Source organism: Microcaecilia unicolor, chromosome 14 (genome assembly GCF_901765095.1).
Source record: "Microcaecilia unicolor chromosome 14, aMicUni1.1, whole genome shotgun sequence".
Classification (NCBI taxonomy): Eukaryota; Metazoa; Chordata; class Amphibia; order Gymnophiona; family Siphonopidae; genus Microcaecilia; species Microcaecilia unicolor.
The window spans coordinates 12052046-12066829 of record NC_044044.1 but is presented as its reverse complement, the minus strand read 5'-3'; the positions used below and the strand labels follow the sequence as shown (position 1 = coordinate 12066829).

Below are 14784 nucleotides of genomic sequence, written 5' to 3'. Positions count from 1 at the left end.
CTTCAAGTAGCAAGACAGGCAAATATTGACCAAAAATATAGAAATAGTGACAGCTGTATTGCATGAAAGTGACCTGATTTAAAAAAAGCATATCAAGCGCATATTTGGCCATGCTTTCAGGTAAAGTTTTGTAACTCTTTATTTAGGGACCTTTTACTAAGCCGCATAAGCGTCTACGCATGCCAAAATGGAGTTACCGCATGGCTCTTGCGGTAATTTCATTTCTGGCGTGTGACCGATACGCGCGTCCGAAAAATACATTTTATATTGTGCCGCACGTATTGGACGCGCACCAAGTGGCATTTGGTGCGCGTAGGTCATTACCGCCCAGTTACCGCGTGAGACTTTACCGCTAGCTCAATGGCTGGTGGTAAGGTCTCAGACCCAAAATGGGGAGCACGGCAATTTTGATTTTGCCGCACGTCAATTTTCGGCAAAAATGTTGTTTTAAAGGCCTTTTTTACAGGTGCGCTGAAAAATTATTCTGTGCGCGCCCAAAACCCCTGCCTACACTACTGCAGGCCATTTTTCAGCGCACCTTAGTAAAAGGACCCCTTAGGTTTTCTGAACATCACAAAGCAGAAAAAAAATACGAGGCGCAGTAAACCCTATAACTCCACACTAAAGACCGTTGACAGGAAGCCAAAGATGTTCAAACAACCCCACCCCCCTCATAGTAACATAGTAAATGACGGCAGATAAAGAGCTGAATGGTCCATCCAGTCTGCCCAAGAAGATAAACTCATTTTTCATGGTATGTGATACTTTATATGTATATCCGAGTTTGATTTGTCCTTGCCTTTCTCAGGCCACAGACCGTAGAATGAAGCGCAACCAGCTAGTAGACAGTGTACAGTATCTCCCCGACATCTCTTATCCCATTTAAATAATACTAGCGACCCCCCCTCCAAGCTGCAAAGCTGAATACCAACAAGGAAACAAATTGAAATGGTGCAAAAAAAGAAACAGCAATACAAACATTGATACCCCCGCTGTAAACCCCTGTTTCATGAGACTTGGTCCATTACCTTCTGCAGCTCCAAATAACAACTTTATTGCTCTCACACCCAACACAACTGCGCTGACATAGGGGGTCTTTTCCTAAGGTGCGTTAAATGCTAAGATGCCTATTGTATTCCTATGGGCGTCTCAGCGTTTAGCACCAGCTGATTTTTAGTGTGAAATAAAACGCTAACGCACCTTAGTAAAACGTAGGGTTACCATATGTCCGGATTTACCCGGACATGTCCTCTTTTTGAGGACATGTCCGGGCAACTGGGCGGGTTTTGCCAATCTGCCCAGTTGTCCGGATTTCTGGACAAACGGGCATGTTTGTCAAGGTTCGGGGCAGGAAAGAGCCCCCTCTTTCCTGCCCGGAGCACTGCCCTGCATGCATCCTTCGTGTTCCTGATCTCGGCACCGATTCAAAATGGCCGCAGAGAGTTGAAGTGACCTCGCGAGACTTCAACTCTCGGCGGCCATTTTGAATCGGCACCGAGATCAGCAACAGGAAGGATGCATGCAGGGCAGAGCTCCGGGCAGGAAAGAGGGGGCTCTTTCCTGCCCTGAAGAGGTCACTAGACCACCAGGGCAGTAGTAAGGTAAGGGGAGGGGGGTGACGGGGTGTGAGACAGGGAGTGGAGCGAGGGCGTGACAGGGGGTGGGGTGGGTGTGTGGTGGGGGTGGGGCATGTGTCCTCCTTTTTGGGGGCCAAAATATGGTAACCCTAGTAAAAGGCCCCCATAGTGCGAAAAATAGGCGGATTTATTTGTTGTCACTGTTGCCAGTTAAAGAGTTTTGGACTGCAGTAAAGATAATAAATAGAACCAAAACAAAACAAAAAATAAGATGATACCTTTTTATTGGACTAAATACATTTTCTGATTAGCTCAAATACATTCTTCTTCATCTCAGAAATCTTTTCTTCTTTTTTCTTTGCTCTGTTTTAGTTCTATTTATTACCTTTAAAAGTGGACTAACGAGACTACCACACCATTTATCCAAGATGAAGGACTGCAGTAAGAAATTAATAACAAGATTTTGTTGTGGCAGTATTTTAATAACATATTTGAAATGGAGGGGGTGGAGTGATCTGTCTCTGTTGTATGTTTATGGGAGTGATATTTCTTTATGTGCTCTGCCTTAGACTTTTATGAAAAGGCAGAATATCAACTCAAAATAAATAAATATTACACCCTATGAACTCCAGAAGGCAGCTCTCCCTGGTACAATGTGTTTATTAAGAACAGACCTAGCAAATGTACATCCAGCACTTCCTCACTGCAGCATGAGCTGTGGCAATGTACAGATATATTCAATCAGTGCTTGGTCACCCCCTTTGTCTTCATTCGAGGGCAGGGCCGCCGAGAGGGGGCGGAAGAGGGGCAAAATTCCCCAGGCCCGGCCTCTGGCCCGGATTCGACAACAGCAAGCTTCTTCTTGCTGCCTGCTCCTGGGTCAGTCCACCCCTGCTCCTGCGTGCTGCCCAGGACCCAGATGATTGCATTAGCGCGATATCGCGTTAATGCAATCATCTGGGTCCTGACTCCCAGCACGGACAGGAGCAGGAGGCCAGTCCGTGGGAGCAGGCACGCAGGAAGTCAGACCTGGGCCCTCCCTTGGAAGCAAAGACAGAAAGGTAAGGGAGGGTGGGAGCGGCGGTGTGAGTGGTGGGGGCCCGGTGTGAGTGGGAGAGTGGTGTGAGTGGGGGAGTCGGCTTGTGGCGGTCCGGTTGTGCCCCGGGCCCAGCTATGTCTCTTGGCGGAACTGTTTGAGGGGTTGGTCCTTTCTCATGCAGCCTCCATGGGGGCCCGGGAAAAAGAGGAAATCCTTTTCTTACCAAAGGCATACATTTTGGGAGTAAGCACATAAGCACCGCCATACTGGGAAAAGACCAAGGGTCTATCAAGCCTAGCATCCTGTCTCCGACAGCGGCCAATCCAGGCTTCAAGAACCCGGCAACCCCCCCCCCCCCCCAATTTTTTTTTTAATAACGTTCAATGGACTTTTCCTTTAGGACTCTGTCCAAACCCCGTAAGGCCAGCTGGTGTCACTACATTCAAAGAAATAAAGCTCTAGTGACAACTTGTGTGCTTGTACAAAAAATGAAGAAAAAGCCCTCAGAAACCGTGGGTAAAATACTCTGGAAGCAGGGCCCGGATGCTTTCGTCGAGAGCCGCCATCGGAGAAGGCTGCAGGGTCGGTGGAGCAGCCGGTTGCAGAATCTGTCGAGGCTCGGAAGGAGGTATCGGGCTGCCAAGAGAGTGACGCATCGGCACCTCCTGTATAGAGGGGGAGCGGTCCTCTCGACACCAACGCTTCTTGGGTGCCAACTCTCTTGACGCCCCGGAGCTCCCAGCACCGTGTGTCGAAGGAGAACGATGACGGTGCTTCTTAGCCTTCGCTCAACGCCCATCATCGAGACTCCTCGGTACCGATGAGGACATGGAATTCTCACGTATCCTCAGGGCCGGGTCCAACGAAGGGTGATCCTGGGGGGCCTGCATAAAAGGAGGCCTCGAGGCAGGTGGAGACCCACTTGACGCTTCACTGCTCCCAGCATGAGTTGGTCTTGGGGCAGCCATTACCTCTCCTTCCGACATCGATGCTCCTCTCCACGTCGACGCCGCTGACCTTGGTACCGAAGTCGTTGTCGACGTCGAGGGACCAGACTGAGCCCCAAAAAGCTTTTCTCACTGGGCTTCTCGAGATGCTTGAGTCCGTTTCTTCATACGAAGACACAGACTACAAGCGGCTGGGCTATGGTCGGGCCCAAGGCGCTGGATACACCAGGCATGGGTATCGGTACCTGAGATGGTCCGGTTGCACCAAGTACAATGTTTGAAGCCACTGGGTGTCCTCGATGAAATGGAAGGAAAAACGGATTCGGTGAAATCAAATGACGCGATTGTGCCAAAAAAATGAAGGGCACAAAAAGGGGGAAAAACGACTGCACGGCCTAAAGGCTGGCCGTGTGGAAAAGAAAGTAAACTTAAAAATAGGCCAAAAAACACTAAAGGAAACTACAGGAGTAAAAAATTAAAAAGAAAAAATAGAGAAAAAAATCGTCAGACTCTTGTTTCTGGGCCAAAAAACGAGAAGAGCAGAAAAAAATGATGTCACCTCGTCTGGACAAAAAAGAACTGAGGAGACACGCTCGCGACGGGTGGAAAGTCATCCGTGCATGTGCTCGCATGCCAGAAGACTCTGGCAAAGTTTTATATTTTTGCTGGAAAAACTTTGCCGCTTCCTGGGCCGACGCGGACGTCAACCCACTTGTGAGAACAAGCAACCTGCCTGTCCTCGGAGAAAAATGCATTCTCAATCACTGGCTAGGAGATCACGCACCAAATTTCTGGCATTGGCGTAATAAATTACATGAGCTAATGATGTGGGAATCTTATGGTGTCCGAGGTCACCTAGGAGACAAAAAACACATGCTGATTTGGGAGCCCTATCTACATACAATTTCTCACAAGGCTCATAGTCATGTTTTGAACCATTTAGTACTAGGTGGTAGATACTACTCAGTGCACCTACCTATCAAAAAGGGAGGGGGTTGGGAGGGGGGTTTATGGGGATTCATTGAGTGAGGAGGAGGGATTTTTGGGATAGTTCTTGGCAGATGGTTTGGCTGGGGTCTTTCAAAGCCCCAGATCCCGGTCAACGGTCCTCGCTAGGTTTTACTATGGGGATTTGAGGGGAAATGGGGGGAGGTTGGGGGAGGTTGAGTGGGTAGCCAGATGTTGCACATAAAGATTACAAACAGTTGTTAAATTGCAAGAGGATTGTGAAAAATTACAAGAGGACCTTACGAGACTGGTTGACTGGGCGTCTAAATGGCAGATGACATTTAACGTGAGCAAGTGCAAAGTGATGCATGTGGGAAAGAGGAACCCGAATTACAGCCACATAATGCAAGGTTCCAAATTAGGAGTCGCCAACCAGTAAAGGGATCTAGGCTTCCTCGTTGATGATACGTTGAAACCCTCTGCTCAGTGTGCGGTGGCAGCAGCAGCAGCTAAGAAAGCAAACAAAATATTAGGTATTATTAGGAAAAGAATGGAAAACAAAAATGAGGACGTTACAATGCCTTTGTATCACTCCATGCGACTGCGTGTTCAATTCTTGTCACCGCATCTCAAAAAAGATATAGTGGAATTAGAAAAGGTGCAGAGACAGGCGCCAAAAATGATAAAGGGGATGGGACAACTTCCCTATGAGGAAAGGCTAAAGCGGCTAGGGCTCTTCAGCTTGGAGAAAAGGCGGCTGAGGGGAGATACGATAGATGTCTATAAAATAATGAGTGGAGTGGAACTGGTAGATGTGAATCGCTTGTTTACTCTTTCCAAAAATACTAGGACTAGGGGGCACGCAATGAAACTACAAAGTAGTAAATTTAAAATGAATCGGAGAAAATATATCTTCACTCAACATGCAATTAAACTCTGAAATTAGTTGCCAGAGACTGCGGTAAAAGCAGTTAGCTTAGCAGGATTTAAAAAAAAAGGTTTGGATGGCTTCCTAAAGGAGATTTTCATAGACCATTATCAAAATGGACTTGGGGAAAATCCACTGCTTATTTCTAGGATAAGCAGCATAAAATGTTTTGTACTTTTTCGGGATCTTGCCAGGTATTTGTGACCTGGATTGGCCACTGTTGGAAACAGGATGCTGGGCTTGAAGGACCTTTGGTTTGTCCCAGTATTGCAATACTTATGTACTTACAAACTTATATGTCAGTTATTTTTAGGCATGTATTAGCTCATTGATTTTCTGTATATTCCACACATTATTTGAAACATAAGAACAGCACTAGCAGTAGAGTGAAGAGACTGGAGATCATACTCTGGCTTATGAATGGGATTCAATCCTGGCATGGTAGATGCATAACAAACCCACTGGAGGTCATTACCTTGAGGAGAGAGTTGTGGAAACATTTTCTTCAACTCATGCAGGTTTTGATTATTTGTCTTTCCAAACCAAGGTGGGTTATGATTCAGGTGCAGTAGGCATTTCTTTGCCCAAGCGGATTTAGAGATTAAAGCTATAATTGAGGCAATGGAGGATGACGTGACTTGCTCAAAGTGAGAGATGTTAGGTCAGTGGGATTCGAATCCTGGCTTCCCTAGATTTCAGCCCACAGCTAATCATCAATAAGGATACTTTAGTGCACCTGCTAAATTCAAGGTCAGCGTAGATGAAAGAATTTTCCCTGCCAGAGTGACAAACTCTGCTGATGTCTTGCTGTGTGGTGTTTGTACACAGTGATGTGCATATTGCTGGCTGTATCCTCCTCAACCCCTCATCTCTGCCTGTGCTGGCAAGGCAGAAAGAGGAAACCACAGCATCCCCTTAGACGCTGCAATGCCAGATCGCTGTGAAGAAAGGCAACGAGTGGAGACCATGTGTTCACTTGTGTGAAAGAAATGACAGGACATGAATATTTGAAAACGGTCAGGGAAGAAGTGTGCATGTAACCAATCACTTCCCTTTAATAGCAGTACCAGGTTCCCTCAACTGAATATTAACAGGGTTTAAGACTGTACACTAAGTGAGTGGAAATGCCAGGGCTTTTTTTGAGGGGGTACTTGGGGGTACTGAGTACCGGCACCTTTTCCATTGTCTGCTAAAATTGACCCATGGACCCCAAGTTTTAATGAAAGAGCTCAGGCTCTACACACCAATTCTGCCTTGTCATAGATTCTGTGACTGGTTGCAGGGGGCCTGGCTATTGTGAGGTGGGTCCCTCAGTGATCACCCCACCCCTGAAGGGTGGCCTGGCATTTGAGTACCGGCACGTTTTCTGCTAGAAAAAATGCACTGGGAAATACTGAACAGAGGAGTAGCCTAGGGCTTTACAGCAATCAGGGAAGTTAGTGCTCAAATCAGACTGCTCTTTGTGACCTTGGGCAAATAACACCACTTTCTATGGCTTCTGGTACAAACTAACACAATTTAATGCATGTTATTTAATGGAAACCTCATTCATCTCTGTGGGTTTTATTTACTAATCTAACGCACATAACTTGTATTAACATGTGTTACTAAGTTAACACCTAATAAATTTAGCCCTCTAGGGCTGGGAAATACCCACTGTATCTGAAAGTAAATTGTCTTGGAAATATGTGTAATTAAAGCTAGATGATAATAATAATTAGCTACTTAATCCGTGTAGAACATCTTCTCATAGTCCCCAAGCATGTCCCTTCTTGTGGAAGTAATTCCTTTTATAAGAACATTTTTTTTTACAGCTCCCCACGAGTCATGGAGAGACTGGTTATAAGAGCTTTTGAGCACTGGCTTTAGGGTAGGGAGAAAAGGGCAGTCAGCCACTACCAGATGGGGGCGACAGAGCCCCAGAAGAAGCCACTTCCTGCCAGAAAAACAGCCTTCTTCAAGGGAGAGAAACTTACCCTCTGCCTGGAGAAAAAAATGGGGTACGTCTGTGTCCACCCTCCCCCTCTTAAGCGAATGACTGTATGGCCAATAGCAGAGATGCCAAGTTACCCAGTTCCAGGCTGGAGATTTTTGGGACAGTCTTGGATTTCTGACCACCTCATCCTGGTGCATTTTGGGACGTGCAGCATTGATTCCAATGAGCGGAATCAGACACTACAAATTCCACACTGCTTTGGGATGTAAGTTCACCAGGACTATTCCAAAATCTCTAGCCTGGAACTGGGTAACTTGGCCTCTGCAATAGTACAGACCTGGAAGTGCTTGGGTGCGCCATACCAGATCTGTTGCAGCTCTGCTCCATTCCTATAACTGAGTAGTGCTGGGAAGGGAGGAGAGAGAGAGAGAGAGAAGCAAGTCCAGCCCTCCTGCCCCTCACCAATCTGGAGGGGAGCAAAGAAAGCCTGCATGCACCTCACTCACCCCCCTCTAAGTCCACTGCAAAGACTAGGGGCAGGGACCAGCCAGGGAGGGGTGGTTTGATGACTCCCGCCCAGAGCACTAAACACTGCTGAGCTGGCCTGACTCCATTTCTCAGGAAGTTCCTTATCAAGTTTAGATGTCCTTGTAAAAGATGAGGATACGTCAGGGTTGGGGTGAGTACAGGGTCCTACAGAAGCAGAACCAAATGTTATAAATGAAGCTGTACTTGCTAGGCATGTGCAGCTCAACACGTTTGGTTTCATGTCTGTGTTATTTTTCATGTTTTTCTTCAATTATTTTTGTTACAGGAACAGCATTGTTGGTAATGTGCCACTTTCAGAAGGATGCACCCTAGTAAAAATACATGGAAAAAAAGGTCCAAAAGGGGGGGGGGGGGTTGTTTTACTGTTATTTTGGGCAGAAAATGACACGAAATGACATGTTAAATGCCATTTATAGTTCCCATGTTGCTCCTCCTCCTGTAACCATTCCTGGTCACATGGTTTCTTGGGGTTCCCTGGCTTCATAGAAAAGGTAACAGTCCTCAGGAAGCCATTTCTGAATATAAAGACTAATGCTTCTCCATCCTCTCCTGGCCACTCAGGTTTTCAGGATTACCACAACGAATATGCACAAGATGAATTTAAATATACTGGAGACCTGATATTTGCAAATCTATCTCATGCATATTCATTCTGTTAATCCTGAGAACTTGATTGGCTAGGTGTGTCTCCAGGAGAAAGTTGAGAAACGGTGCCCTAGTATTTATCCCTGTCTGTGTTGTGATGTCTTAGGCCCACATCTCTCCTTCCCAGCTAGGAAGCCATCTCTGGGCCTCCTGCTAGCTCATCTACACCACAAACCTAGGGTTGCCAATAGGATCCAGATTTGCCCAACAGAGTTGATCCAGTCTTGGGTTTACTCCATTGCACGCAGGACCTTGTAGTCTTTGTTTTTCTTAGGGAATACAATTGGGAAATCAGAACTACAAGTCCCTGCATGCAATGGGGTAAATCCAGGACTAACAGTAAATGGCTTCTGATTTGCCTGACAGGGTTGATTCGGCCTTGGATTTCCCCTACTGCATTAAGGGACATGTAGTTCTGATTTCTCTACTGAAGTTCTTAAGAAGAGCAAGACTACAAATCCCTGCATGCAATGGGGTAAACCCAAACGTCAGCTTCAGAATCCTTAAAGCTGAGATTTCCTTTTAACTGCTTGGGGAAGGGACCTGTCAACCATGTGATGTATCAGGTACAGGTCCATCTTGACAAGACAATGTTAAGTGCAGATCAGATGATTTCTAGAATCCACCTTTCCTCCTTCTAACTCTAAATCACTTGCCTGTGAGAGAGTGACTTTAATAAGGCCTTACCTTCTGCCTCTCGTCCGCCTCCCTCTCTGTCAGCTGAATCATGCTCTTTGACTTCAGGTGAGTAGATCCAGGTTCATCTACCACAACAATAGGCAAGGTCTGCAACCTCTGAGAGCCATGGCTAGTGGAACCACATACCAGGTGACTCCTGAGCTGCTGCTGCTCTTTAGTCCCCGCCATTCCCAGTGTTCTAGAGTCACAGACTGACAGACCACGGACCTCTTGGCCCAAGCTGGACAGGAGAGACCCTTTTGCCACATTATTCCATTGTGGACCTAATGATGGAGAATGTGGCAAGATGGGATAAGGAGCCTCTGCTGATGGAGATATTGCATTGACGGGACTCCTCAGTGAGGCATCTCCCTGTCCTCGTTCCAGACTGATCAGTGGTATGCCACTGAGTGATCTTGCATGTTGTTGGCGGTGGTGATGGTTGGATACATTTAGACTGGCATTCTGAAGTACTAGGTGGGATGTCCCCTGAGAGTGGACAAAAGTTGGGCCATGGCCCTTGCCCTGTCCCTGAAGGGAAAACTGAGTCACAGGCTTAAGGCAGAGGCTGGACACCTCCAGTTGGGAGTCCAAGGAATGAGCATGTCGCATACTATCCAGAATCTTGCTGATGTTGTGGCTGTCTACATCCCGGTCATAGAAATCTACACAGGTCCACCGGCCCCTTTTGTAAGGTTCTCCTGATCCTTGATCCAGTTTTACCACCCTGAACCGAGAACTGCAGGAGGCCATGGGGCCTTGGTGACCCATAGGGGAATTTGGGGTGGGTGGCATGGGTCCATTTTGGGGAACTGCCCCGCCAGGGCCACTAGGCTTAATGTCAGTGGCTGAAGTGTTTCCACTGGCCAGTGCTTGTTGACTGTTTAGCATATCAGCCACAATGGAACTAGGAGATGGGCCTCTACTGGGTGCTTGCATAGCCTGAAGATGAGTTGAAGCAGGGGGAAGGATCTTTGGTATTTCTGAGCTGGAAGAGGAAGAAATTGGAGAAGGCCCCATCATTGAGCCTGATTTGGCTTCATCAGTAGCGTAGACCTCACCATCTTCTCTGCTGACCAAAGGGTGTGCACTGGAGGAGAGTGGTGGGGAGCTATGGGGAGACTTGCTAGGGTAAGTTTGGCCTCCATTGGTCAGGTGGGGTAAATTGGTGATGCCCCCATCACTGCTGAGGGTTTCTTTTCTGCCCTCACTTCCTCCTTGATTGTAGTCAGAGGTCACGCTGGTGATCTGGAACCCACTCTTCTTCTTCCCACCACTCATATTTATCTTTTTCCTAAAATTAGAGCTTGAAAAGGAAGAGAGAGAACAGATGGAACTAATGAGTGCACCGTAGCAGACCTTCATTTTTAATTAAATGTTAACTAAATGACTGGTTTCAGTCTTAAGTGAGGAGACCGGGTTGTGCATGGGTGAATAAATGCTCTGTAAACAGTTTCAACTCCTTGATATATGCTGTTCTTCTGGTCTGTTGCTTCAAATTACAAGACATCACTCTGCTCCCTCCCACCCATCTCCTGACTGGGCAGTTACCTGTAATTTGTGCCATGCCTCAACTCTGATAAAGCAGAGAAACCCACTATCACTCAAGTACAGAAGTCTGGACATCACTCTCCACCCTCCCGATATCCCTTCTCATCCTCCCCAAACACCCCCCCCCAATATCTCTTCTCATCCTCCCCAAACACCCCCCGATATCCCTTCTCATCCTCCCCAAACACCCTTGCTTCTCGACATGTTTCCAACTAGCATATCCTGACATAGCTTTTGACCACGCCAATACATACCCACAATTTCTAGATGTCTCAAATATGCACACACTACAACAAACACTGATATTTCTTTTTACACCTGAACACACACAGACATTCCTTCCCAAACACCTCCAATGCTCGAAAAGTGCTAAACCCCTAAGTGAAATACTGCACTGGCTACCAATCAAGGAACAAATAGCCTTCAAAATTTGCACTCTGGTCCACAAAACAATCCATGGTCTGGCCCCAACCTACATGACCGAACTTATCGACTTACCAACTAGAAACATCATCGAATTATCAAGAACATTTGTAAACCTGCATTACCCAAACTGTAAAGGACTAAAATACAAATCAACATTTGCATCCAGCTTTTCCTACATTTGCACCCAGCTCTGGAACGCATTACCTAGAAACATTAGAACTGTGAACACCCATCTAAAATTCCGAAAAGACCTCAAGACTCACCTCTTCCGAAAAGCCTACCCAGCAGACCTGAACTAATTCATGAACAATGCATCACATCTATCGAACTAAGAAATGAACAATACCCATTCCACATAATCCTATTACTTCAAACTGTACAAATTCTATTTAAGTGTACTTCTACCCTTATCCTACTCTGTATTGCTCACTGTAGTCCCATCCCCGGAGACTTATCAGCCTCATTGGGATTATTTCTCTCTATATGCTACTATATATTTGTCCCAGAGTTGTATTCTCTTTTCCGGAACCTTATAAGCTTCCTTGCACCTACTGTTACTCTATTTTCCACTCTGTATATATTCCCGGAGTTGGAACTCTCCTCTCCGGAACCTGTAAGCCACATTGAGCCTATGCGGGAAAATGTGGGATACAAATGTAATAAATAAATAAACATGCACAGACACCCCTTCTTTATCCAAGAACACACTACCTCCAAATACACACACACTACACCTCATCCAACACCCAAACACACAAGCTATCTGACATCCCTTTGCACCCCTCACAGACACATAGCTGTCCACTCCAAAATAACAAAAAACATACCCTGACACCCCCTCCCACTTCCAAACATACATATAATCCCCCCCCCCAAACACACACACACTGACAACTTTCCCACTCTCAAATACCCATATACTTTGATATCTCTTGCAATCTTTCAGACATACAAGCCAACACCAAATCCCTGGCCTGGACAGCCCCTCCAGCTCCCTAAGCACACGCACACGCATGCACTGACAATCCTCCTCTATACTTCTTCCCAACATCCAACCACACCCCCTAAATTCTGAGCCTTCCACGCTTCTTGCAACTTCCAAATGGTGATTTGTTTTATTTATTAGAATTGTGCTGCAGATCCACCTATCTCCCTGGTACAGACCAGCATAATTAAAAGTGCAAAAATCCTTTAAATATACCTTTATTCTGCTTCACGAACAAGTTCCAGTGCACACACAGACCCAGGCAGAGGGTGCACTGACAAAAAAGGGGGCACTGGGAAACCCAGAGAAACACATATACACACATAGATCTAGAGAGAGAGAGAGAGAAGGGGCGGGGAGAGAGACATAAACACACATAAATCTAGATAGAGAGACGTGGGAGGGAAGAGACATACACAGATCTAGGCAGAGAGAAAGCGAGAAAAAAGGGGCAGAGATAGAGAGAAAAAAGGGGCGAGGAGAGAGACATATACAGGTCTAGGCAGAGAGACAGACAGACAGACAGAACGAGAACACAGATAAATAAGGGGGCGTGGAGAGAGACATATACACGGACTTAGGCAGAAAGCAAGAGACACACAACAAACATACATAGTAAGTGACGGCAGAAAAAGACCCGTACGGTCCATCCAGTCTACCCAACAAGATAAACTCACACATATCTAGGCAAAGTGTGTGTGCGAGTGAGAGAGAAGAGAAAAGAAGAGGTGGGGAGGGGAGAGAGACACATAGGCAGAGAGAAACTGGGGGGTGAAGGAGACACATCTGTCCGCAGATCTAGGCATAAAACATAAAAAAGGGTCACACAGAAAGAAACAGAAATCTTGGCAGGATGAGACACCCACAAACTACTAGGCAGAAAGACAGAGAGGCGCATACAGATGAACACTAAAAGACAGACACAGAAAAATCATGATGACACAAGCATATATTAAGAGAGCAGATTATTACCATGGCAGGTCCTTTACAGAATCATTCTCTGCTTTCTCCGGTCTGTTAACCCTTCTTCCGTGGAAATGCTGCTTTCTCCAGTCAAAGTTATTTCTCTCTAGGTTCCTTCCATCAGAGCCACCAACTTTTAAAAGAAAATAATAATCACGAAAACATAAGCATTCAAAAGGAAAGAAAATATTCTTTCAAAGTTTCACATTCCTCTGTTTTGCCACCATGGTAAAATCTTTGCTGTTCGCCCTCGTCTCGTAACGTAGAAGGGATCGTTCAAGACAGCAATTGGATGCAAAAAAAAAAAATTCATGAAAGGCGAAGCGTTGAGAAAAGGAAATGATCTTCTTCGGAATTGTTTTCTTTTTTTTTTTAATGTTTTTATTTTAAGCCCAGCCCAGGTCTGAAGAAGAACTTTCTGTGGTGTGCAGGAATCCAGTACCACCTGATGGAAGGTGGTGAAAAGGGGGCTCAGATCGGGCAGGGTGAGGTTCAGGACCACAGGGAGGGGGGGAACCGTGGCAAGGGGGCACCAGCAACATGTTGCCAATCCACAAGAAGTTGATTTTCTGGCTTTCTAACTTGAAGGCAGGAGGAGACTTCGGAGGCTGGAGCTGTGACACAGCTTTAAATCCCCTTCCTTCACCCTGATCTCTGTTCTCCTCCTCTCTGACTCTTTAATAATCTCTCTTTTCTGTTGCTTTTTTTTTTTGTGTGCCTCCTCTCTCCGTCTCTCGGGCTGTTGACAAGGTTGACAGCAGGAAGTTCTGCCTTTTTACCCTCCCACCGCTGGCCTGTAACTTTCACTCCCTCTTCTTTGCTCTTGAGGGCACAGTGCCAGGAAATCACGTTTTTCTGTGTCTGGTTGGGATCTGTTCTTGCCCGGCCCATATTGGATCGGTTTTACTGGGCTGGTTAACTGCTGAGGTACTGGACTGCTTTTATTTATTTATTTTTTTGCAGTTTAAGTCCTCAGGTGTCAGACTACGTTCTGGATGTCACGTAACTCCACAGCTGCCTGATCCCCAGTCCTCTAAATCCCTTGCGAAATGAGCCTTCTGGCATGATGTAATCCCTTAAGTGCCTGAATTGTATGACACTTAAGGTAACTGGTTGCTTTCTCCATAGGGTACGGGGCATGTGGCAGGGGCGTAGCCAGACATCGGCGGGAGGGGGTCTAGAGCCCAAGGTGGGAGGGGGCACAGTTTAGCTTGCCTCCCCCAGCCGCGCCTCTCCCATGCCACCTTTGATTCCCCTCCCCCCAACCCTCCCCCACCACCATTGCCTGGTACCTTTGCTGGCGGGGATCCCCAACCCCCGCCAGCTGAAGAAGACTGGCTGGTGGGGTATGGGGACCCCCGCCAGCAAAGGTACCAGGCAGCGGCGGAGGAAGGGGGGATCAAAAGTGGTGAGGAGGGTCAGTGGCAGGGGCTAGGGCTAAATCTGTGGGGGCCCATGCCCCCGTGGCCCCACCTAGGTATGCCCCTGAGGAGCCCAGTGCTACTTCCCATCCCCTGTGTGCTGCCCGGTACCTCCAGGTTAGCACAGAAGCCGTTACCCTCACCTAGGGGTCCTTTTACTAAGCTGTGGGAATAAGGGCCCTGCAGTAGCG

The 14784-nt window shown here is 46.8% G+C and overlaps 1 protein-coding gene across 2 annotated transcripts in view; it reads right to left on the bottom strand.

The window, feature by feature from the left end:
• The window catches only part of LOC115458056 (TSC22 domain family protein 4-like), a 108103-nt gene extending 94909 nt beyond the window's left edge, over nucleotides 1-13194 (bottom strand). Inside the window, exons 1-2 of one of the 2 annotated variants that reach the window (XM_030187848.1) lie at nucleotides 13182-13194; nucleotides 9257-10553 (exon numbers count right to left, since the gene is read on the bottom strand). In XM_030187848.1, coding sequence (XP_030043708.1) covers nucleotides 9257-10528 — 1272 coding nt within the window. In that variant the 5' untranslated portion in view covers nucleotides 10529-10553; nucleotides 13182-13194. Of the gene's footprint in view, nucleotides 1-9256; nucleotides 10554-12425; nucleotides 12531-13181 lie in introns of those variants that run through there. The other variant, XM_030187846.1, reaches the window with a different exon arrangement.
• Between the last annotated feature and the right edge of the window lie 1590 nt (nucleotides 13195-14784).